General features: G+C 33.6%; 3 protein-coding genes across 5 annotated transcripts in view; all 3 read left to right on the top strand.

The window, feature by feature from the left end:
* Positions 1 to 2,455, top strand: part of LOC144411683 (pyrophosphatase PpaX-like) — a 7,920-nt gene extending 5,465 nt beyond the window's left edge. For both annotated transcript variants that reach the window (XM_078114327.1, XM_078114326.1), the window contains exon 7: positions 248 to 2,455. The gene's annotated coding sequence lies outside the window, so the exon portion shown is untranslated. The remainder of the gene's footprint in view (positions 1 to 247) is intronic.
* On the top strand, positions 2,453 to 10,562 carry LOC120328597 (phosphoglycolate phosphatase-like). The gene is made up of 8 exons (XM_078114321.1): positions 2,453 to 2,565; positions 3,070 to 3,216; positions 3,289 to 3,430; positions 4,065 to 4,207; positions 5,380 to 5,582; positions 6,068 to 6,247; positions 6,742 to 6,790; positions 7,396 to 10,562. Exons 1-8 carry the CDS (start codon positions 2,507 to 2,509, stop codon positions 7,445 to 7,447), a joined length of 975 nt encoding a protein of 324 aa, XP_077970447.1. The 5' UTR covers positions 2,453 to 2,506; the 3' UTR covers positions 7,448 to 10,562.
* Positions 10,491 to 22,998, top strand: LOC120327694 (choline dehydrogenase, mitochondrial-like). Of its 2 annotated transcripts, none has more exons than XM_078114315.1 (13): positions 10,491 to 10,625; positions 11,463 to 11,563; positions 12,103 to 12,206; positions 12,650 to 12,818; positions 13,416 to 13,675; positions 14,136 to 14,332; positions 15,993 to 16,152; positions 16,965 to 17,077; positions 17,821 to 17,994; positions 18,531 to 18,678; positions 19,736 to 19,842; positions 20,381 to 20,506; positions 20,741 to 22,998. In XM_078114315.1, exons 2-13 carry the CDS (start codon positions 11,511 to 11,513, stop codon positions 20,924 to 20,926), a joined length of 1,797 nt encoding a protein of 598 aa, XP_077970441.1. In that variant the 5' UTR covers positions 10,491 to 10,625; positions 11,463 to 11,510; the 3' UTR covers positions 20,927 to 22,998. The 2 variants fall into 2 exon arrangements, with proteins under 2 accessions (XP_077970441.1, XP_077970442.1); XM_078114316.1 differs by having other exon boundaries at positions 10,538 to 10,625; positions 11,502 to 11,563.

The following is a 22,998-nucleotide window of genomic DNA, read 5'->3' as shown; positions in this document are numbered from 1 at the left end:
GAATGAATAAATATAAGATTTTACTATCTGAAAGATTGAAAAAAATGCAAAAGCAGGCTCAGAAATTTGAATCTAATCTTGGAGATTAAGTTTACTAATACAAATTCAAACTTTATAAACGTTCATAAAACAAATATAAAAATAATTACAAATTTTTAAAGTCCAACTTGTAGTCCTCAATCTGTCAATCCATATGTTGAAATGATTTTTAAAATAATGTTTTTTTAACAATTTTTCTTTCTTGCAGGTTGATTGTAATATCATCAGAAAGTAATAGAAAATGTTGGTTGGTACAATGGTATTTCTAGTTGCTCCGTGTACAATGTATATTCGATAATTTATATAGCCAATGGTGATAATTTTGTTTTGTTCATGTATTTACTTATTTGCTATGTCAACTGTTTGTTTAATAAATTTGATACCTACTGGTGTTAGATAAGATTTACCGGTAACTGGCAAAAATAAATGTTTGGTATTCTGGATAATCTTTCAGTGTGATAACTGGCTGCTACGCATGTTTAAGGTGAGGTAATACATAACATAACCATACCAATTATATTATTTCATCGTTTTTTTTTTTATTACCTTTCCTTATACATATATCGAAGTGTCCCTAGCACGCCATGTCTTGCAGTTTTTTTAATAAAAATTTCAAACTTTGGCAAAATAAATTGTTTTTGATTGCCTAAACCTTTTCCAATATATTAAAATTTCCCGCGACCCTTGTCAAGTCTCTGATCCTAATTGTATTCTCTCAAAATCGTGAGATTGATCTTCTGAACTAGTTTTAATAATTGTGTTTCAAATCAAAACTCTGAAAGAGTACAATATGTATGATACTTTGTTTGAAATTGATGTATTCTTTGCAACCCCTAAAATTCATTGCGCGACCCCCAGTTTGGGAAGCCTAGCTCTATATATCCTCCATGTATTATCACAATGTCATGAAATCAAACATTGAAAATTTTTCTTAACAAATTATGCAATTTGTTCGTTTTATATCGTTAATCAGAGACTGACTTAGCTTTTTATGTTGATTTGAGCACATTGATTATTATTATGTTTATTAAATAAGTATTGGTAATCATTGTTTTAAATAAGTATTATCTTTGTGCGCTTGCTCATTTTCATTAGTATATTCAGCATTATCAAATGAGATACTAATTTAGTAGATAATTTCATTGTAACCCTACTACTTTTCATTTGATACTTATTAAAACTTTAATGCACTAAAACATGAAAGGCCAACAAAATTTTGTATTGTAGTTTTTGTACCATTTCCATAATTCTTCCATGCAGCTTTTTGAAGTCTTCATTTTCGGAAATTTACGATTTTTGTCATAAATTTATAACTGAAAATACAAGTGCTGTTCGTATTTTACACATTGGCTGAAATTTCAACAATCCATTCATGGGAAGATAATTTTTATGATCAAGTGTTACCAGACCAGTGGTTCTTAATAAGCTTTCATGATGAGCCCATTTTCCATGGACTCAACACTTGTGGCTCCCTGCTCTTCCATGAAAATACTTTTGCTTTCCCATTTCTCTGGTGTTTCCATCACATTAAATAATAATATCCAGTAAGCGAAAGAAAAAGAATTACCTAATGTATCACAGTCATCATATTTGATTCACTTTAAATCAGTGGTTCCCAAACCAAGGCATGCATAACGATTTAATATGGTCCATCGAACCTAGGTGAAATATTTTAACACTATTACTTATCGATCTTGATCGATAAGTATGTTGATAGGTATTTGTCTGTTTGTCTGTCTGTTAGATACACGCGATATCTCAAGAAGGCGAGGTTGAATCTGCTCCAAATTTTGCATGTGCATTCATCATATCTTGGACCAGAAGCCTATTGATTTTGGATGAATTATGTTGTATTATTAGCGAGTTATTAATCAATTAATGATGGGACACGTGGTGTCGCTATTGAGTCAAATCGAAGGATACACGCCACTAGATTGATAAGTCGGCGGTCTCTGATCGCTATCTCGTGTTTTTTTTCTTTTTGAGTTCTTGATACCACCAATTGTTACGTCATCACAGTTTTAGCATGTGTATATTCATATCAAATCATTTACACCGGTATCACAATTATACACCCTTCTCCTGGGCCGCGAATATCCTTCTGCTTCTAATTTGGGCAATCAACCCCGGTCAATCAACTTTGGGAACCACTGCTTTAAAACACTGGTCATAGTGAATGATACCTAGTGAAGGCCTTTTCTCATGGCCCCTAGAGAACCTCTCTTTGGCCCCTCAGGGGCCCAGTCAGAGAAACCCTGGACTATACTATCACAAACAATGTTAAATTATATCCTAGGCAGCCAAACCCATATTTATTCAAACTTATTTTATATTTAGTGTATTTTTATTCTTGTTTAGAGTAATGCAATATAGCAATTGTGATGCATCTGCAATAATTTAATATTATATTTACAGATATATTTAGGCTCGTTTCTAATTAGGTAATTTTTGTAAATATTTTTATATCATGAATACTTCATTACGAAAATTGCTTCCCCAATCACAGAAGTTGATTGCAAATGTTAAGTGAGTATTCTAGTTGTTTTATAAAATTGTAAATAAGGACATTATTATTTGAATAAAGGCTTTCTAGCGTAGTGGTTTACAACCGTTTTTATGCTTGGTTTCCTTGTCAGTTGTCACGCACAACCACAAATTCAGTGGTTCACAACCTTTTTCGATGTATGATTACTTTCGTTGCCTATTTTGGGTCTCTTTATTTCTTCTGTACTGTGAATAATTCCATATTTTAATCAATTTTTAAATAATCTAAAGCTCGTGCTATGCACAAATCGAACTCCGACTTTTGCATGATTCAAATTGTCTATAATGTGTGTACTAATATGTATTACAATAATGCTGAGTAGCTGAAGGATTTTAGTAAAACTACACTAAATGCAAAGCAATATTTATCTATTTCTTTCCCCAAAACAACAATTGTTCTAATCAAATTCCTCCGCTATTGGGGAACAACGCACCAATAGAATACAAATAAATTGACCTCTGTAATTGTTTTTTATATTTTTTCAGTAAACAGTTTTCCCCATCAGCAATCGTTCGTTATTCGTCAACTTCATTAAAAAAGTCTCAATGTAAGCTTGTTATATTTGATAAAGATGGGACTCTCACATGTTTTAACTCAATGTGGGCCCCGTGGTGTGAGGCTACAGCATCAAGGTTCGTTAAAATATAAAAATAAGGGTTGAAATTATTTTGTTTTGGACAAACGACACGATTGCGTATTCACAGATTAGAAAACGCCTCTGGGAAGAAACTCTCAGAAGATCTTTTTGAATATTTTAACTATGATAAGACGACACAAAGATTTGGTCGAAGTATATTGGCTCATGATACACATGGAGAATTGAAAGAAGGATTGGTCGACGTTTTAGTGAGTATGCCGACTGTAGACTTTTTATCAGTAAATTGTGATATTTTATTACTTATCGAACTTGATCGGTAAGTATGTTGATAGGTATTTGTCTGTTTGTCTGTCAATAAGATACACGCAATATCTCACCAAAGCGAGGTTGAATCTGCTCCAAATTTTGTATGTGCATTCATCATATCTAGGACCAGAAGTCTATTGATTTTGGATGAACTATGTCGTATAATTAGCGGGTTATTAATTAATTAGTGATGGGACACCTGTGTCGCTATTGAGTCAGAGCAAACGATACACCCCACTAGATCGATAAGTCGGCGGTCTCTGATTGCTATCTCGTCATTATCTTTTAATCGTTATTCTGACAACTTTTTGATAATTCAAACCAGTAAAATAGAAAACTCAATTTTTACTGAATATGTTTGTTTTTGCAATGATGAGAAAATTCCTCCCTTAGGAAGGTAAATCGAAAAGTTGAAACATTTTCTTCGATGGAATTTTTCATCCAAGCAAAATTCAAACCTAACCATGATTGAAGGACTTCGGTGGATAAGAATTTATCAAACACTACTATATATTCAAATAGGTTATCAAGTCACGTTCATGGATTAACAACTAATATTTGAATAACTGTTTACAGGCTGGACAACATGGAATAGATATAGATGAAGCAAAATCACTCATTTCTCATGCCTGGGTTGATTCATTTGATTCCACTGACAAATGTCATACTCTCACTGTCAAACCGTTGGGAGATGTTCAATCAGTATTCAGGACTTTGAAGTAAATGGAAAAGTTCAATTTGTTTTACTTTTATTAGATAGGGGTGATGATATGAAATACCAAGAGCAAGAAACCACCAAAAAAACGGAACAGAAAAGATTGATTAATGAAGTACCATCTTTTGGCCACAGGATTCAGATGATTGCGACTTATTATCTCTTAGCTTTGTGCCAATTTGTATTAGAAAACTTATTTGGGTTAATTTTGTTCATATTCACATGGTTATTATTTATTAGTAAATTCCTCTGGAGCATTGTTCTTCAATCTTTTTTCATCGTGACCCACTTGGCACGGGCAAATTTTTTCGCGACCCTCTACAAACTGAAATAATAAAACAATAATAAAAATAAATAAAAACGGGAAATACAGAGAATATTAAAAAAAAGAATAATAAAATTGATACTACCTTCAATAAAACCGATGTGCTTGCATATTCCAGCACAAAAGATAAAGTCTTGGCTCTATTTTGGTGATAGTGGGTCTCAGTGCTTGTTCCAAATTTGATTGATATTTGGTTTTAAACATAAGTTAGTGTCGAAAAAGAATTTCCTGCCCCTTCGGGACCCACTGGGGGTCGGTACCATCGGTTAGAAGAGCCCCGATGTAGAGGATAATTTTGTTCCTGTATTGGAATTATTCAATATCACTAATTGCTTGAGTACCGAATATTATTCGAACTAAATATTTTAAATTTTGTTGATACAAAACAGAGGTGGCTAACCCATCTTCAACCAAGCTCGACTAAAATCTTCATAAACTTGCGATTGACTGATCGATAGTAAAGTCACTTACAAAAATGAATGAATACTACCAAATCTTGGCTTGTTTAGAATCAATAAAAAATTAATATTGAAAAGGACAATCTGGTGTCACAGCTACTGTCGCACAGTACAAATACTTGTTGAAGACAATTTTTGAGCATGTTGTTATTTTCATTCAAAATCAGATACGCTTGAGCACTCCAGATATGGCGATATGAACACGATCGACATATTGGCCACCCCTGACAAAGAAGATAGAGAACCAATATAGGTATAAATCCCTCGAATCAAACAAATTTATTCTGAACACAAGTTCAAGACAAGTTGCCAGTATTTCACTAACAGAGTTGTTAATTATTACAATATGTAAAGATTTACAATTGATTCCATTTTCATGTAATTCTTTCACAGGGAAAACGATATCAAAATAGCTGTGTGTACAGCTGATTCAAGAATTGGTGCTGAACTCAGTTTGGAAGCTCTTGGCGTTGCTGACGTGATTGATAGATTGGTTTGTGGTGATGATGCTGATAACACTCCAAAACCTGCACCCGATAATATTCGTATGATTTGTGAAGATCTTGATGTTAAAGTTGAGGATACTGTTATGATAGGTAGGTTTTGGCATGATGGCTATTGGTTGAAGAGAATGGTTTAGCTGTTGTCATATTGCCTACATTGTCATTGTGAAGTTTGAAATTGAAAAAAAATAAAACAAATTCAACACACATTTTTACTGGTAAGGGAACCCACAATGAACCAAAACTGGATATCGAGCAACGACACCCGAAGTTCAATATCTATGGTAATTAAATTTATAAGGTCATTCATATAGTTTCCTTAAAAAACTGATTTTAGAACGATAAACTCTCATTCTTAAATATATTTAAAGTGAGTAAACTCACGAAGTTTTGATCTCTTTTGGGTTTTCTCCGACTGCAGCCCCCCGAGACCTCCTCAAACGTTTTTGTGGCCCTTCAACCTCGCAGCCTTGGACCACCTTGTCATAATCAATATTTGTATCACCTCTATTAACTAATTCCTATTCAAATTAAATCTAATGTATTCTGGCATATTCTGAGTTCGATTTTTGGTATAGGTGATACTCATTTTGACACAGTCATGGGAAGAGATAGTAATTGTGGAACAGTAATTGGTGTTTTATCTGGACAAGTGGAAAAATCTGATCTTAAGGATGCACATTATGTTGTTAATTCAATTGATGAAGCTTTGCCTATACTTCTTAATGGCTCTGACTCGAACAGTCTTCGTAATGCAGGTAAGGTTTTATTGCTGGGAAATGTCCTTAACTGAATAGTACAGCATTCTGAAATTAGGTTTTGGAAGAATTTGAGAAAAATCAAGACCTTACTGGGAAGTTTTGTTATATAGTAAGAAATGTCAAGTCCCATTTATCTGAATTTCAACTTTATTAGACCTATTCTGTCATGCACTAAATTTAAGTTGCTGTTGGAATTTCGGTACTATCTCGTAACTTTGCTTATTGGAAGAGACTATATTTTCTCTGTGTGGGTCAGCATGACAAACATGCAAATTCACTTGAAATATAATAATAAAATCTAAATCCTATCTTTGATATTTAGATTGTTGTAAATTATTTTACATGTAGCATTAGGATTTATTATTCTCTGGTTAAATCTTAATAACTATTGTAGCCACAGAAGATTCATCAACAGTTATATCAGTCCTGTTATTAATTTATTCTCCACACTTTTGCGGAATTAACATAACTATCTTTCCTCATTCAACAAGGTAATTCTCCGAGACATGCTGAGCATTCAACAAGAATGTACAAAACAAGGTAAAATAATAAAAATATAATTTGTCTAATCGTCTACTTTGGATTTAAATGTTCATGTATCATGGTGAGGTGTTATTGAGCATTCCAACTTTGATCTTCTTTGATATAAATATAAATATAAAAACGCAGAACACACAACAACGTTCCTCAAATCATTTATTCTTCTCATTCTCATTGTGATGAATGTGCCTGTTTTGAGAGTAATTTTGAAATAAGCTTTTGCTGTTGCTAATCAACACCTGTATTGCGTTGTTGATTTAAAAAGGTCGTTCTCATCATTTTTTTTTCGATTACTGTCAGAGCAGAAAATATACTCTTGCAACACACAGTTTGAGTTTTATAGGATTCAAATAAAATAAAAGTAAAATGTGTGTTACGCTTGTGTTTAATTTGGAAAAACTATAAACTATCCGTATTTTGAAATTTTCGCTTCACATGTTGTATTATCACATTCTAAACCAAATTTGATGCAATTGACGCAAGAAAAAACTATTGAAAAATGTTGTAAATGTAGTGATAACAGCTCAAAATTTATCATGTTTAATCTTTTCAATACTTCTGGGATCCTAATAATTACTATTAAACTGTAATATTTTATTTTTCAGCTCATCAGAAAACAGTACAATGAGTGGAAGTACATCACCACAACAAGACTGATTGTTGAATTGTAGAAAATATATCAGTATACTTTATAAAATTAATTTTGGATTTTTAATTTAATACAGGGTGACTGACACCCAAAAAAACAGAACCCAGGTTATTTGTAACATATTCTAGAGGGAACATAACTTTTGTGCAAAGCATTCACGATGACTAAAACTTCTCTGTACAATGATACACAAACTGAAGAATAGTGTGAAATATATTTTCTATATATTTATAGAAGTAATTGAGAAATTTATATATGTTCTGTTTTTATGGGTAACCTTGTAGTTTTCTATTACTGTTCAATTTATTGAATATGCTGCTTTGTTACAATTTTTCAAATTGGATAAAGGAAGTGTTGTTTATTGAATTCAAATTGTACATTCATACTACATACTTCATACATTTATATTTTATCCTTATATGAAGCGAATTGTCAAGACAGAATGCATGGTTTCAGCAATTCGAATTCTTTTTTTTTTAAGAAACGACTTGAAAAAGAAGTATATTTTCATACTAATACCCTTCAAAATTGTTATAAATGGTCTGTCTTATGGTTTGTAACAAACTGTTTTAAGACAACAGAACAATACTATTGTCAACAAAATTTCAGTCACTTTTTTATAAGAATTGCATTGTCATATAAAATTGTGTTCGTGCATTTTATAAACCATCAAAATTTAGGGTGAAAATTTCGGGCTCGTAGGACTCTAGGGAAATTTGAAAAATGAATAAACGTAAAAGTATGTGTTGATTTTTTCCATCTCGAAGTACTGGAAATTTGGAATCAATTGATCAAATAGTTAAGAAGAAGTAGTTTCTTTCACAATAACAATTAAGCAATATGGTACATAGACTTACGTCTTGTCCAATAAAGTATATTACTTTTATATTTATGTACAATGTACATTATACAATTTATATTACAAAAACATGATATATATATATATATATATATATATATGGCCGAGTATCAGTCATCTGATACAGGTGTGGTCCATCTATAGCACAGCATATGACAATTATCTGTCACAATTTAATTTTTAGTACAATGTACTATATAATGCATGCTTTAAAAACACTTTGCACTTAAATAGAATTGACTACATAGATTTATGCACCTATTCACATTGTATTGGATTAGCTTTAATTGTAATTAAAATGATAATTTTTTGGTCTGGATAATTAACAATTGTTCATTGTATCACCCAAAATTTATTTCCATTTAATATTGATATGTTTGTTCCATAAATTTATTTGAGTGAAGATGGATATGGTAATGTTGTGGTAACCATCTTCAGTTTGGTACCCACCTTACAGTACGGTTATTGTATTGTTCTAAATATCGTATGTTTTTCTAATCAAAAATATGATAACAGATGAAATAGTCAATGGTATGAAGCATGTCTTTAATCATTATGTTAAATGAATACCTGGATGATCTGGGTCAGCAATTTTTTCATATAGTGTTAAGTTTCATCATTATTCCTTTTCCTGTGGAGCCATAGTCGAAAATCATACCTTCAATCTCGTTTAAAGTTTATTTTTGTATTCTCTTGTATATTGCAGCTAAATTTGTTGAAAAGAACCGAATTAAGTAGGTTTTAAGCTTGAATGTCCATAATGAATCACATAATGGAATACTTTCAAAAATGGGTGTTTCGATAATAGTTAATTCTTGATTTCAGAAATAATTTGGAATATCTTCATTTCTGAAATTTGTTACTCTAATAGGTGTTTGGTAATGTGGTGATTAGACGAAAATAGACTTAGATTTACTGCAAAAAATTGTTACCCGAAACAGTGTTTATATGAAACATCTTGCATTACCAAATCCCGTTTTTTTTTTTGAATTCATAATGTTTTGTGCAAATTATCTCTTGAACATGATACATTTTAGAATATCTTCAATATTTAATATTCAAAAATATTATTTTGGAATGTATTTTAAAATAGCATCTCTAGATTGTCTGATATTGCACTTGTTATTAAGCATGACATTGCAGCAGCAATTCAGTGTTGTTTATGATAGAGCTTTTTTAATGTCACATCCTATATTTTTCTACTGTTCAATGTGAATATAAATATTCCATTTGACAATGTTTAATGTCTTCATATTGGAGGCGTTCTTCGATTATATTCTGATTTTGGATAGTAATTCTTATATAGGAGTAGATAGTTGGTATTATCAGTAAAACATTTGAAAATTAGCGCTGAAATACCGTTTTTGTTCAAAATTTCGAAAATTGTAAATTGTAATATTGAACTAAAGTTTCTCAACCTAGTGTTGACACAACTAACAAAAATATGAAGAAATTTTGCGAATAAAATTTTCTTTTCTTTTCAATATTTAATTTATAATCTGGAGTGTATATTCATAATCCAATGTTCAGAGAAGGTAATTGAGTCACTGTATATCTTTTTGAGGGATTATGAACCGATGAAGGTTGAGAAAATTTGATTCACAATTAGGGCTGGGCATTTCGAATCGAATAGTAAATTATTCGAATCGGTTCAGAGCGAAATTTCGAATCGCCACCATCTTGTTTATTTCCTTTCCGCCAATTGTCGAGGTATATTTCTCAATTTTTTTATGGAAGTCATATTTTTTCAACGCAATTCTGACATATGACTCTTTTCTGTAGTGAGTTATTGATGAAAACGTATTTTTTATTGTGTGTGATCGCTCAGCAATCTGTCAGAGCGATGTATTTTACGTTTCTAGTAATTTATGTGTCTGGAGGACCAAATACAAGAAGAAAGGTACATACAATTATATATCTCCGAAATATTCGAGATTCGATTCGAAAAAAAATATTCGATTCGATTCTGAAATCATCAGGTATTCGAAAATGACCAGCCCTATTCACAATATGTAATAATACATAGATTATACCTTTAAAATATCGTCTTTGGGCACTTATTATCCATCCTTCCAATCCAAAAACAACTTTAATTATGCAGACCCAGATATATACAAGGAACTACTGTTAAACTACTATTAGGTATCCATTATCTTCTTTTTAGATGTAATGTGTCTGTTGTATAATGAAGCTTTTATACATTTAGTTAGAAAAAATATAGAGCGCACTGATTGCACAAATATAACAAATACTTTGAATCACAGGTGTTTAGAAATAATTGTTGGTTAATATTTAACTTCTAGGTTTTGTATCTTCTACTCTCAAAGGTGAGTCCAAGTTATTTTTATTTGTCTGAGTCATCCCGTTTAGACAACTCAAATTTTTGGTGAATGGTGAGTGAGTCAATGACTTGAGACTGCTCAATACTGCTAGGCCGAGACATAGCCAAGAATTTTCAGCAGGGCGGTTTTCTAATTCCCAAGTTAAACCATAACAACTATTTGATGTTGCGCCAAAATAATTGGGCTTTTAGGAGTCTCAAGGCAGTTAAAAGCTTTTCAAGCTACAAAAAATTGCTATGTATGATGAAATCTTTTTGTTTACGTTCAGAAAGGGGGGGTTTCGATCCTTAAGCGATGCAGACCCACTAATTCTTTTATGTGGTTATATATGTGTAGAATGAACCGATATTGGGAAGGTTTGAGTCGTTGACGTTCGTGAATCTCAATCAAAGATTCAAATTGACTCGACTCATCCGAATCGAATCACCTGTTATAGTCATCAACAGTGTCAGTGAGACTTGAATCTGGGTTTGGGGAATCCTACCCAACACTGGAATGAACTTTTATTCCGATTTAAAGTACCGTATTCCTCCTTGCATAATACGCATGTGCATTTCAGCACGCTGATCACAAGAATACCTCCAATCTTCGTACATGCTACGCATAGCGGGATTCTGTTTCTCTCTTGCGCGAGGGTGTTTGGTCAGGGTAAATGTGTAATGCTTATTCTTTTCCGGAATACCAAATTTAACATTGAGAGTCGAGCAAAATCGTTTATTTCTTTAAATTTAGCTGACAACTATTATATCTTGTGTATCTTAATTCATCAGCATATTTTTTCTAATTGGTCTCATTTCTTTCAATTCATTATTTATTATTTAGAACATCAAAATTATTTCACACCTTATCAAATAATATTAGCCAACCAAAATGAATCATGCTGGGAAGGTTGTCTGCAACTCTTCTAGATTCAAAAAGACGAGGTTATATTATTTTCATCTTATTTTTCCTATGCTAATTCAATTTATTTTTATATATTATTATACTTCATAATTTTTCAGTTAGTAACTTTTGTAATTGTGAATAGTTTTAATATATAGTCTTCAATTTGGATTGGTGAATATAAGTTTCATGTCTTGCATACATCAATATTTTTATAATAACAATTTACTTTCCTTGAAATTTCGGAGCATGATTCCCTAGTCACAATTTCTGTCAATCTAGAGTCAAGTCATGGGATAAATCATTTTCAACTCCTGATTTTGCAGGGTTGTGTCTATGGGGTTGCTATTTCATACACATGGACTAAATTTCAGAATCCCTTTTGAAAATTCCCGTCTGCGCCTCACCCTTTTTCAAGTTGGAGTTTCTTTTAAATAATTCCCAACAATCCTGATTTGTACGTTCTTGATAATTTGTTGATTTATTAGCATGCATGAAAAAAAATAATAAAATGAAGTACCGGTATAAACATAGAGCTGTCTCAAATCTATTTTATTCATTTCTATGAAATTTTTTATAGTTCAATTCTCCACCGGTTACACATTAGAAAGCAGAAAACTGCAAATTTTTTCTCAACATCTACTGTGATGGAAAAAGATTTCACTCATATCATTGTTGGTGCAGGTATGGATATTATATGCCAGTAACGTAATCTTATCAGTGACGTTATTCATAGAATGAGTGGCGCATTCTGCTAATAGTTGGGAATTAGGAATACACTCACAAACGCACCTCTGATTATACTGCATGAGTTTGCAGGTTCGAATTCTGGGGCGGACAAATATGTGTGCCGGGATTGGTAGACTCCTCGCCAACCGTAGGGTGATTCACAGCAGGTATTGCTTTCTCCATCATCAAGTCCATGCCTCTGAAACAAATAACTGGCTGAATAAACCCCTATCCGACATGGGCTGGTAACTGGACGAGAGGTTGTGGTTCGCCATATGATTAAACCATGTTATCAAGAGTAATCTTTTGAATACGATTCTAATTCTATGATACCAAATGCACAGACCATCCATATGTTTTACTATATTTAGAATTTGATAATAACTTTTATACATTAGGTTCTGCAGGATGTGTGTTAGCGAACCGCCTTACCGAGGACTCATCAAACAATGTCTTGTTGGTTGAAGCTGGACCTAAAGATACGATAATGAACAGCATGAGATTGTTATGGAAGATACATATGCCTGCAGCACTTACTTACAATTTGTGTGATGATAAATATAACTGGTAAGATAGGGATTTGTCATGTCGCGGCATCCCAAGCGATTATCGGTTTATGTTCATTCAGTATGAATTATTAATCAGAAAATAGTAAATTGATGATGAAATTTGCATCACTGATCATATGAAATAGTCATCCTAATATGTGATAACACATCGCTACATTATACTCAAATGGATGCACCAACGCAAAGGCATACCAATAGCTGGGTAGTTTTGCATAACCTCAAATGCTAGTTGCTGATCATATATATTTTGCATTCTGGATGTTTTTGCTATGATAACATTAGGATAGGATAGGCCGAGGCGAATCACTTATTTATCCCAGAGAAGAGGAATGCTGATACAGCGGCGTAATCATATGGCGAACCTCGGCCTCTCGTTCGGTTACGCCTCCATGTCGGGTATAGGAGCCGTAACCAACCAGCATTTACCACCCTTTGACGGCGAGGAGTCCAGCATTCCTCTCAAGCATAATTATCCCCCACAGGATTCGAACCTGCAAACCCACGCAGGGTAAGAAGAGGTGTGTGTGGCGAGCGTATTCCTACCGCTTAGCATGATGGGCCACGCATAACGTTTTTCTACTTCATATATTTCCAGGTACTATCACACAACTCCTCAAAAGAATGTTGACAACCGAGTAATGTATTGGCCCAGGGGTCGTGTCTGGGGTGGATCATCATCTCTCAATGCCATGGTTTATATCCGTGGTCATGCTTTTGATTATAATCGATGGCAAGATGAGGGGGCAGAAGGATGGGATTACGATCATTGTTTACCTTATTTTAAAAAAGCTCAGACTCACCAGTTGGGTGCTGATACATATAAAGGTGGTGATGGTCCCTTGAACGTTTCTCGAGGTTAGTTATATCATAATCTGTATATGTTTATACCAGTGGTTTAAACTTCGATGATGCGTGCGTGGCCCCTTACGCAAGATTTTCAACATTTACACCTGTCCTCAAATAATAATATATAGTTTCTATCACTCATTTCATTTGTTATAATATAAAGCCAACAAAAATAAATGAGAGAGTTAATGTACAACAGTCAAACACTTATTCAAATCAATTCACTTTGAACTAATATAGGTATTGCGAAAGGTACATAGTGAAAGTTTGTTCTTTTGGTCCCAGAGATTTACCCAGAAGTTCGCCAAAAGGTATCGAACATGGTTTCTTGAAGGGCCGTTATATTTGGGATAGATGGAGGGCTTTGGGTTTTTACTGGACAATTGCGGTTCTAACTCCAGTATTTGTAATTTGGGATCTAAACAAAATATAACTAATGTACCAACTTAATAAATTAGCTATTTTGCAGGTGACACATCTGGACCATTGTATCAGGCATGGATTGAGGCAGGAAAGCAAGCAGGATATCCATATACTGATGATTTAAATGGATTTCAACAGGAAGGTGTTGGTCCAATGGATATGACGGTTCATAAAGGTCGTAGATGGAGTGCTGCTACAGCTTATTTAAGACCTGTATTAGGGAGATCAAATCTTCAAACAGAGGTAAATCGGCGCTCCCGAAGTATGTGCACCAAGATGGCGCACAACCTGAACCCTAACCTGGAACAACTACTATGTTCAGGTTGTGCGCCATCTTGGTGCACATACTTCTGGAGGTCCGGTAAATCTTATAGGAATAACGGTGGCTCTGATTACACTGTGTGGGTTTGCAGGTTCAAATCTCATGTGGTGATAGTTATGTGTGAAAGAATTGCTGAACTCCTCGCTGCTGTAGTAGGGTACGGTACCAGTACTTCCACCATCAAATCCATGCTTCCAAAAACAAATAACTGGCTAACTAATTCCATACCCGCCAACATGGCCTAGTTGCCAAACAAGAGGCCATTGTTCGGCATACGATCAAGCTGTCTCATCCTCCTTCCTCTCCGTCTGATAAATATGTAAATCCTATCCTGTCCCTATTGGTATAAATCTATGGTGATGCTCCACTTGAAATAATTAATCTAACAAAGAACTGTATCTGAGGTACAAAATAAATGCAAAAGTCCATGCATATGAAGCATAGAACTGGTTAACTATTATTGTACCCGATTTGTACCGGTAACCCCTTTCAATATATAAGTATCAACTTTCTTCCTATTTCAAACAATTTGTACGCAGTTTTCATATATACAGAGTGATCCCAAAAAAACGAAACCGATGCAATATGTTCCAAATGGAACTGGGTTCCGGTTTTGTTTGGGTCACCATATATAAGGTTCAAATACCATGTCTACCAACTCAACCAGGGTGTTATAAATTGGGTATGCAGTGGCAGTGCCGAACTAGAGAGATTCTGTTCTTTTCAGAAATTCTAGCTCCTTCTATAATTAGATATCAGTGGCCTCTTGTACCGAGACTTGTTTGGAGCCTAAACATGGATAAGCTTTTTTTTGTTCAAATGGGACTATCTTATTGACTTTATTCTTCTTATAAATATGAAAAATTCTATCTCTTTTTATCTCTTCAAAAGCTAAATTACTATGTCAATCGAATAAATTGGAGGGAGCTGACTTGGATGACCGCATGGTTCTGTCGCTCCTTCCAGTCTTTACCAAAAAACAGTATTTGTTTATTATGTATGCTTTCATTTGTTTTTCTTATTGGTTGACAAATCAATGAATCGATCATCTATTTCAGGGGTCGGCAACCTACGGCCCGCGGGCCTGATCCGGCCCGTGGAGCACTATAATCCGGTTCGCGACGCTTCACTAAATTACACTAACAAAACATCTGTTTTGACGAATATATTCTTTAGACTAAATTATATTATAACCTAACAATTATATAATTCGCAATTACTCGTTTAATGAGCATATAATTTAAATATAATTAGGCAAATGACAACAAAACGCAGAAAAGTTGATACTAAGTGCAAAGGGTTCAATGGCGCTGAAAATATTCAAATAAAATTTTATGAGATGCAATGAGGAAACAAATCGATATTCTATTCGAGAGATGTATCACTGCTTGATTTTTAATATAAAAAGTATCATCCGTTCGGTTTTCAACTTTCTAAAAATATGTGCGGCCCGCCAATGACTTGCAACCTTAATTTTGGCCCGCGAGCGACAAAAGGTTGCCGACCCCTGATCTATTTGATCAAAAATACTCGATTGAGCAAAATCGTGATGATTATGAAATTTTTTCTACTGTCTTACAGGTACAATGTTTTACAACTAAAATCATATTTGATGGTAAAAAGGCAGTTGGAATAGAATGCATGATTAATGGTCAAAGGAAAGAATTCAGAGCTTCAAATGAGGTTATTTTATCTGGTGGATCAATCAATTCTCCACAGTTATTAATGTTGTCTGGAATTGGTGAGTTGGTATTTTAGTTGTATTGCAATGTACAAGAACGTTTCTGGGAGAAGCATTGGTGATTATAATGTCTGTACTCGTCACCACCATGATGGTTCAACATACCTACTGGGGCAGTGCTGTGATGTAGGGGGTAGAAATTTCGAGTCGGAATTGCAGAATTTCAATTGTGACAAAACAAATGGAAACTTTCAATAGGAACCTAAAAATAAGTTTCAAAGCATCAAGGGTTAATTTCAGTGTGCTGAAGATGGCCCGAGCCCGACTAATTAACTGGATTTGCAGGTCTGAGCCCGAAGCAAACCCGAGATTTCATATTTTATTTAGGAGTCTAGGAGTATAGGAAGAATATTCTCAGAGGTCAGAGGTCGGGGAAAGGTTCATTACATCTTCTTCTCTGATTTATTCAAATTATTTCTTTTATACCAAGTATTCCTTAGTTTAGTATCCACACATAGTTTTAGTATTTATTTTTTATAAAAATATATTTATTTAAAAAAAAAGTCATCGATAGAAAAGCCCGACCCGAACGTAATGATTGGCATTTTAGGCCCGACCCGATCCGAATTGTCGGGTCGGGCTTGGGCTTCAGATCTCATCTCTAGTGCTAGCTTGGTCACAACTTTCTCCAGCATCCGAGTTTATGCATTTGAGACTAAATTTATCTTATTCGCTATTCCCATACCCAACTTGAGGCCGTGTTACTTCATGACCTATTATACAATTACATGTAAAAAAAAACTTATCTTGTATCATACTCGAATTAAATCTTTATGTTCTCTCGATTTGATCGTTTTCTTAATTATCTACAGGTAACGCTGATGATCTGAATAAATTAGACATTCCTGTTGTTGAGAATTTACCGGGTGTCGGTGAAAATTTACAAGATCATATAGAAGTTTACGTTCAATACAAATGTAAAAAGGTTGGTTAATGATAAACGTAACATGCAGATATTGTATTTTGTTTTAGATAGGGTGCTGTGCATCATTTCCAAAACAAAGGTTCTACATTGTTAATTAAAATTCTGTCTCAGACTTTTTCCACAGTTTTTTTTATTATTTCCGAGTTACATTCTGTATGTTATTTTGTCAGTTATCTCAATCTTATTGTTAAATTTTTCCCAAATATTTTTTGGTAGTCCTGTCAGAGATATTGATATATTAGTGTTATAACATTTAATGGTTAATGTTGATGTGAAATGGTTTCACTTTTGGGACTAAATTTTTATTTGAAATTGATGTTTACAAATTGCAATTTTTTGAAATGCTTGTAAATATAACTATCGGTTGGAATTACACGAGACTACTCTATACTATTACTATACTTTTTGATGAGTCTGTATGTCTATAATGCAATGACACTGAATCAGGAATGAAGATGACTATTCTATGTGATTCAAGGGTCTTGCTGCACACTATCATAAATTTATTTCTCAATGTTTCCTCTGACCGAGGTCAGCATTCTTCAGACAAGAATAATTATTTAAACTTCAACAAGACTCTTGATTCTTGCATTACACAGCTCGATTGATATTGATTAAAACACGATGCATGTTTCACATACTTATAAAAATTATTTAAAGTAAATTTATTGAAACTTGAAATGTATTGTAGGTTGCTTGTATTATAATCATTTTCAATATAAAATATGTTTTGTTTGCTTCAGCCAATCACGCTGTACAGTGCTCAACAACTTATAAATATGATTCCTATTGGTGCTGAGTGGTTGTTAAAACAGACAGGGATGGGAGCAACGACACATCTTCATGCTGGAGGATTTATAAGAAGTAAACCAGGAGTTTCACATCCTGATATTCAATATCATTTCTTGCCCTCTCAGGTGTGTTCGACCTTCTGTATATGGGAATATGTTCTAGAGAGAGATAATAAACCTGATTCACTGTGGCTGTCTCTTGCTGTAATATTGGCATTTCGTCTGTGTTGTTTAGGTTAAAATGCATTTTGACAAAATTTTTTTCAAGCGACCCAAATCTTTTAAATAAACAAAATATTTACAAAATAAATTCTGTAAAATATTGTGACCCAGTGCTATGCTCAAATACTGAACAGCATGTAGTACTTTTATGGCTGCAAAATTAAATTACTAATATAAATCAATCAACCTAAGCAAAATAGAGGCTGCCAAGTTTTTATGCTATGATACTGTATGCTGTACTAAATTATTAGGGTGGCTGATTACAGAAAGGAAATAGAGTTTCAATATATATTCCAGGGCAATATAAGCTTGCTTGATCAATGTTAAACAATTGTTCCATCAACTGTTCTTTCTCAAGATAAATTTTAATCCTGCTCTATTCTGATTAACAGAAAATGACTTGTTCAAAACCTCATTATGCAACACTTTACTTTATTCAGGTTATTGACCATGGTAGAGTTGATCCAGAATTCCATGCATTCCAAGCACATGCCGGTACTATGAGAGAATCAAGTCGTGGTTGGTTGAAATTGAAGTCAAAGAATCCTAAAGATCATCCAATTATTGAACCAAATTACCTCAGTACCGGTGAGTAAAACTATTGTATCTCTTTTGTATTACAAAGATCAAAACTTTCTTCTAATATATTTGAAGCTAGTGAAGTTGTATTGGAAACTGTGAAATATTCCAGTAGTAAAAATTCTCACATTTCACTGTCACAGTAATCTCTAGCGCAGAGTTTCTCAAATTGTGGGTCCTGGGGTCACTTCTGTTTGACCACAAAGAAAGACTTCCACCAGCTACCATTCACCAAACAGCAGAAAGCACTTCCTGAGCCATACTTTAGACCAGGGGTTTTCAACCTTTTTTCCGTACTCCGGTAATAAGACACCAAACAAAGTTGTGATATACTGATACATTGACTAACAATTTGTTGCAACACGAATTTATTGACCATATGTAACTAAATTAAATCGTCTTGTTGATATTATTGCAATTGTCGTCTGCCTAACTAATGAATTCCTAAAATTTCTCCCAATTTTCAATAAGCATAATCACTTCTCCAATGCTCGCAGCACGCTGTCTTTAGAGATTTCACAGTTTGTTCGCAAAGACTTGAAATTCACATTGTTGCGTCACAAATACAACAATGCAAGATCAAGGAAAATCTACGTATCAATTGGTGTCTAGTTCCAATGGGCACGCATTTCCCCATGATAGTAATAAAGGATATTAAAAAACAGCAACATACAAAAACTCGACTGTCATCCAAGTACCCCTGGAAATCTTCTCGTGAACCCCTGAGGGTTCGCGAACCCCAGGTTGAGAACCCCTGCTTTAGACACACAATCGTCTTTTGAGAAAAACTTTTTCGAATAAATGCATAAAACAAATAAAAATTGAGACTTTGCTTGTCGAATTCTGAGTTCACTATGGTACACAAATAGTGATCGATAATCACCTGCTGTTTTAGCATCAGTCAGGCTAGTCAAATTTGTTCACATAATATGTATATTACGCTAAATTACATTAAAGACAGATCCCCAACTAACATAAATCTAAGTTTATTAAAAAAAATATTTGGACAAATTATGGTAGGTTACTTTTGTTATTTGCCTAATAAAACCCAACCTTACCCGTTCAGAGGAAGACATTGTTGACATGAGAAATTGTGTGAAACTAACCAGAGAAATATTTCAACAAAAGGCATTTGATGAATTGAAAGGAGAAGAATTAAGACCTGGTGCAGAGGTATGATTTTTTTGTGAATTATTGAGTACGGTGTATCTTCTCAAACTAAAACAGGAAGACAAGTTCATAAAGTTTTTTGAACATAGTTTCTATATAAAATCAACAGTCTCGTTTGTGCAGTAGTACATTTACAAATGTAGCTATTTGGTATATAGATTTGAAGTAAATAAAAATATAGTAAAACCGTAAAAGTCACCTAACTTTATTGTGGAAACCCTAATTTACCTTTGTGAGTTTGTAGGTTTGAATCCCTTTCGGGGATAATTATGTGTGAAAGGATGGTTGGACTTTTGATTGTCGTAGGTTGATCCACGTTACCACTGGCCAGTTGTGGGCTTCAACCACCATCAATCCACACATATGAAACAAATAACTCATCTATCCTCATACCCAGTATGTTGCATTGGTCGAGATTGAGAGGTCGTAGTTCCCATATTATGCTTAAGGTATATTGTCAATTTTCACCTTCGCAGAATAATATGAAAGTCCCATCTTGTATAAACCTATGTCATTAAACATCGAATGCTTTTTCCTTCAGGTACAGTCAGATTCAGAAATCGATGCATTTGTTCGGAAATATTGTGATTCATCCTACCATCCCTCATGTACTTGTAAAATGGGAGCGGAGTCTGATAAAATGGCAGTCGTCAACAATGAAGGCCAGGTGAGAAAATAAATGTCCAGAATAATACCAGCATTTTTAACTTTACTGTAGAACCTCTAACTGACAATAAATCAAGAACATGAAATTGATATGTTCATCAACTTTTCATTCGAAAGCATGTTTTTGTAATGGACCTTGTTCTTCTGATCGTTTGATACTTACTCTTCCAAAAGTTTTCAGCCATCAAACTCAAGGCTTTGAGCTTTCATAATCTTTATTTAAAATCTTTTGCAGGTCTATGGTCTTGAGAATCTACGAGTAATAGATGCCTCTATAATGCCAAGTGTCGTAAGTGGCAACCTCAATGGTCCTACGATTATGATTGCTGAAAAGATTGCAGATAGACTTCGTAACCGTGAACCCCTTCATATGCCAAACACTCCCGTTTATCAACCAAAATCTTTGTCAGAGCAACGCTAGATGTGATAAGATTTCCATTGTCAACATGCCAACTATTTCTGTGAATTTTCAGGAAATGTACTTATTCTGGTGCTATTATAGCGTGAGATCTACATTAAGCTAATAGTTTAACTTGAGAGATACCACTGCATTTTCCATCCCATCTCCATTTAATTTGACGGGAAATACTTAATTTGTATATGCGCTAGTAATGATTTAATTAGATAATTAAGCATTATAAAAACAACATATTCAAGAAAGAAAGGTATAAAAAAATGGTAGCACTGTTTTTTTCTGTCAGAATGTCTCTTCTATAAAACTCTGCAACATTTTGAATTGCCCTCAATCAATGTCAACTTGATCAGATAGTGGAGGAATCTGATTTAGGAACTCCATATTGCTCCCTTGTTTACAGGGCAGCAGATTCTGGGGGAAGCAGTAGTCCTCAGACTGCACCTGATAGGTGACAAATGGCTCTAGACCTCGTGCTACAGTAACACCCATTATTCTGTAGTAGTCTTGGACCATTCCAATTGCAATCATGCGTAATCTGTAAAGAAAATATTTATGTCTTAGCTAAATTAAGGCCATATCCAGCAGAAAAAAATTTATAGTGTGTTTTATGAAGCAAAACGAAATCGCAATTGATTATTCATTTTCTGTAGGTTTGTAAGTAAATGAGATCACCTAAAATGAATCATAAAATTAATTAACAAACTCTATGCAAAATATGAAATTTAACACTGCTTTGTGATGTCCAACATCAAAACTTTGGTGCTATGATATTTTTCTATCAATATTTCATAACATACTAGTCTTCAATGAAATTTCATAACTTTTTAATTTAATTAAGGCATCGTAGTTATACGCAAAATCGTACATTTACATCGTAAATTTATTTGTTGCATGCAATATCATTTTTAAAGTCGTCAGCATTTAGACAAATAGCAATAACATAGAAAAACGCTATATAAATGAAGTGGGATTTTGTTACTGCATTAATTTAGAACTATTGTTATTATACTTTTATTCAAAATTTTATGGACGTTATTACCAATATTGAATTGTAGGGGGAGCCAAGAAATCAGGTTTCCCAAAAGTGATTTAGTCATATCAAATACAGCTCGAGAAATCTCAAATTATACATTTTGACTCGGCTCATTGATTTCATTGACATTTTTCAAACGCTATGTGGCTAATTAGACCAGACAACAGCCAAAGAAATTGGCTTCAGTCTTGAAGACTTCAACTCAATTGTAGTTAGGGGTTGGTTGATTCATTTTTTGAAACCAAGTTTGAATTTTTATAAATTTTCAATATTTGTAAGATCTATTTTTCTCGTCAAAAATAAAGTAAAGTGTAATTCGTTAATAAGATACTAATTCCATGATATGAATGAGATGAAAAATGTTAGGTTTTTTGTTTTAAATTCAAGTATATGTATTTCAAGATTTGGTATAAATTCATGGTGTGATGTTAGGAAAAATATGCTTGTTGAGAATCGAATTACTGCCTAATGTAACATTTGTTATTCTTGAAATGAAATCTGATTGAAATTAATTTTGTGGAATTAATTACATTGAAGCTATACTCCTAATCATATAATTTTGCACTACTTCAAGTCTTGAATGAATCGGTATTTACTGGCCCATAATTCCCAATTTCTACATGGTTTCCGTCAGTAACTCTGCTCAAAGAGGAATATTCTTTACTCCTGAGTGAGTCTACACCCCTTGCTTTGTTCTTATAGAATTCTGGAATACCACGCTATTTGGATAATAACTTTTTCATACCAACTCATTTATAGGTTTTTTTTATTTTTCTTTGGTTCGTTCATTGACAATACCTCAATGTTATCTGAATCATAATATCTCCTTTTAAACTAACTAAAAATTCTTTCATTTTTCAAAGGGATACATGGGATGAACCTGGCTTATCATTGTCCAAATTACGTTTTACAACTCCGATTCTAGCAAGGACGTTAATTTTTACAATATGCGCAGTTTTTGCTTTTTCATACTTGCATTCGATCAATGTAATGATTCATTCTAATTCAAGTGTGCAATTCTCATGTAATGAAATGATTTTGTGTA

This window comes from Styela clava, chromosome 7 (genome assembly GCF_964204865.1).
Source record: "Styela clava chromosome 7, kaStyClav1.hap1.2, whole genome shotgun sequence".
NCBI lineage: Eukaryota > Metazoa > Chordata > Ascidiacea > Stolidobranchia > Styelidae > Styela > Styela clava.
Note: the sequence above shows the minus strand (reverse complement) of the source record. Positions and strands in the feature narration are given on the sequence as shown.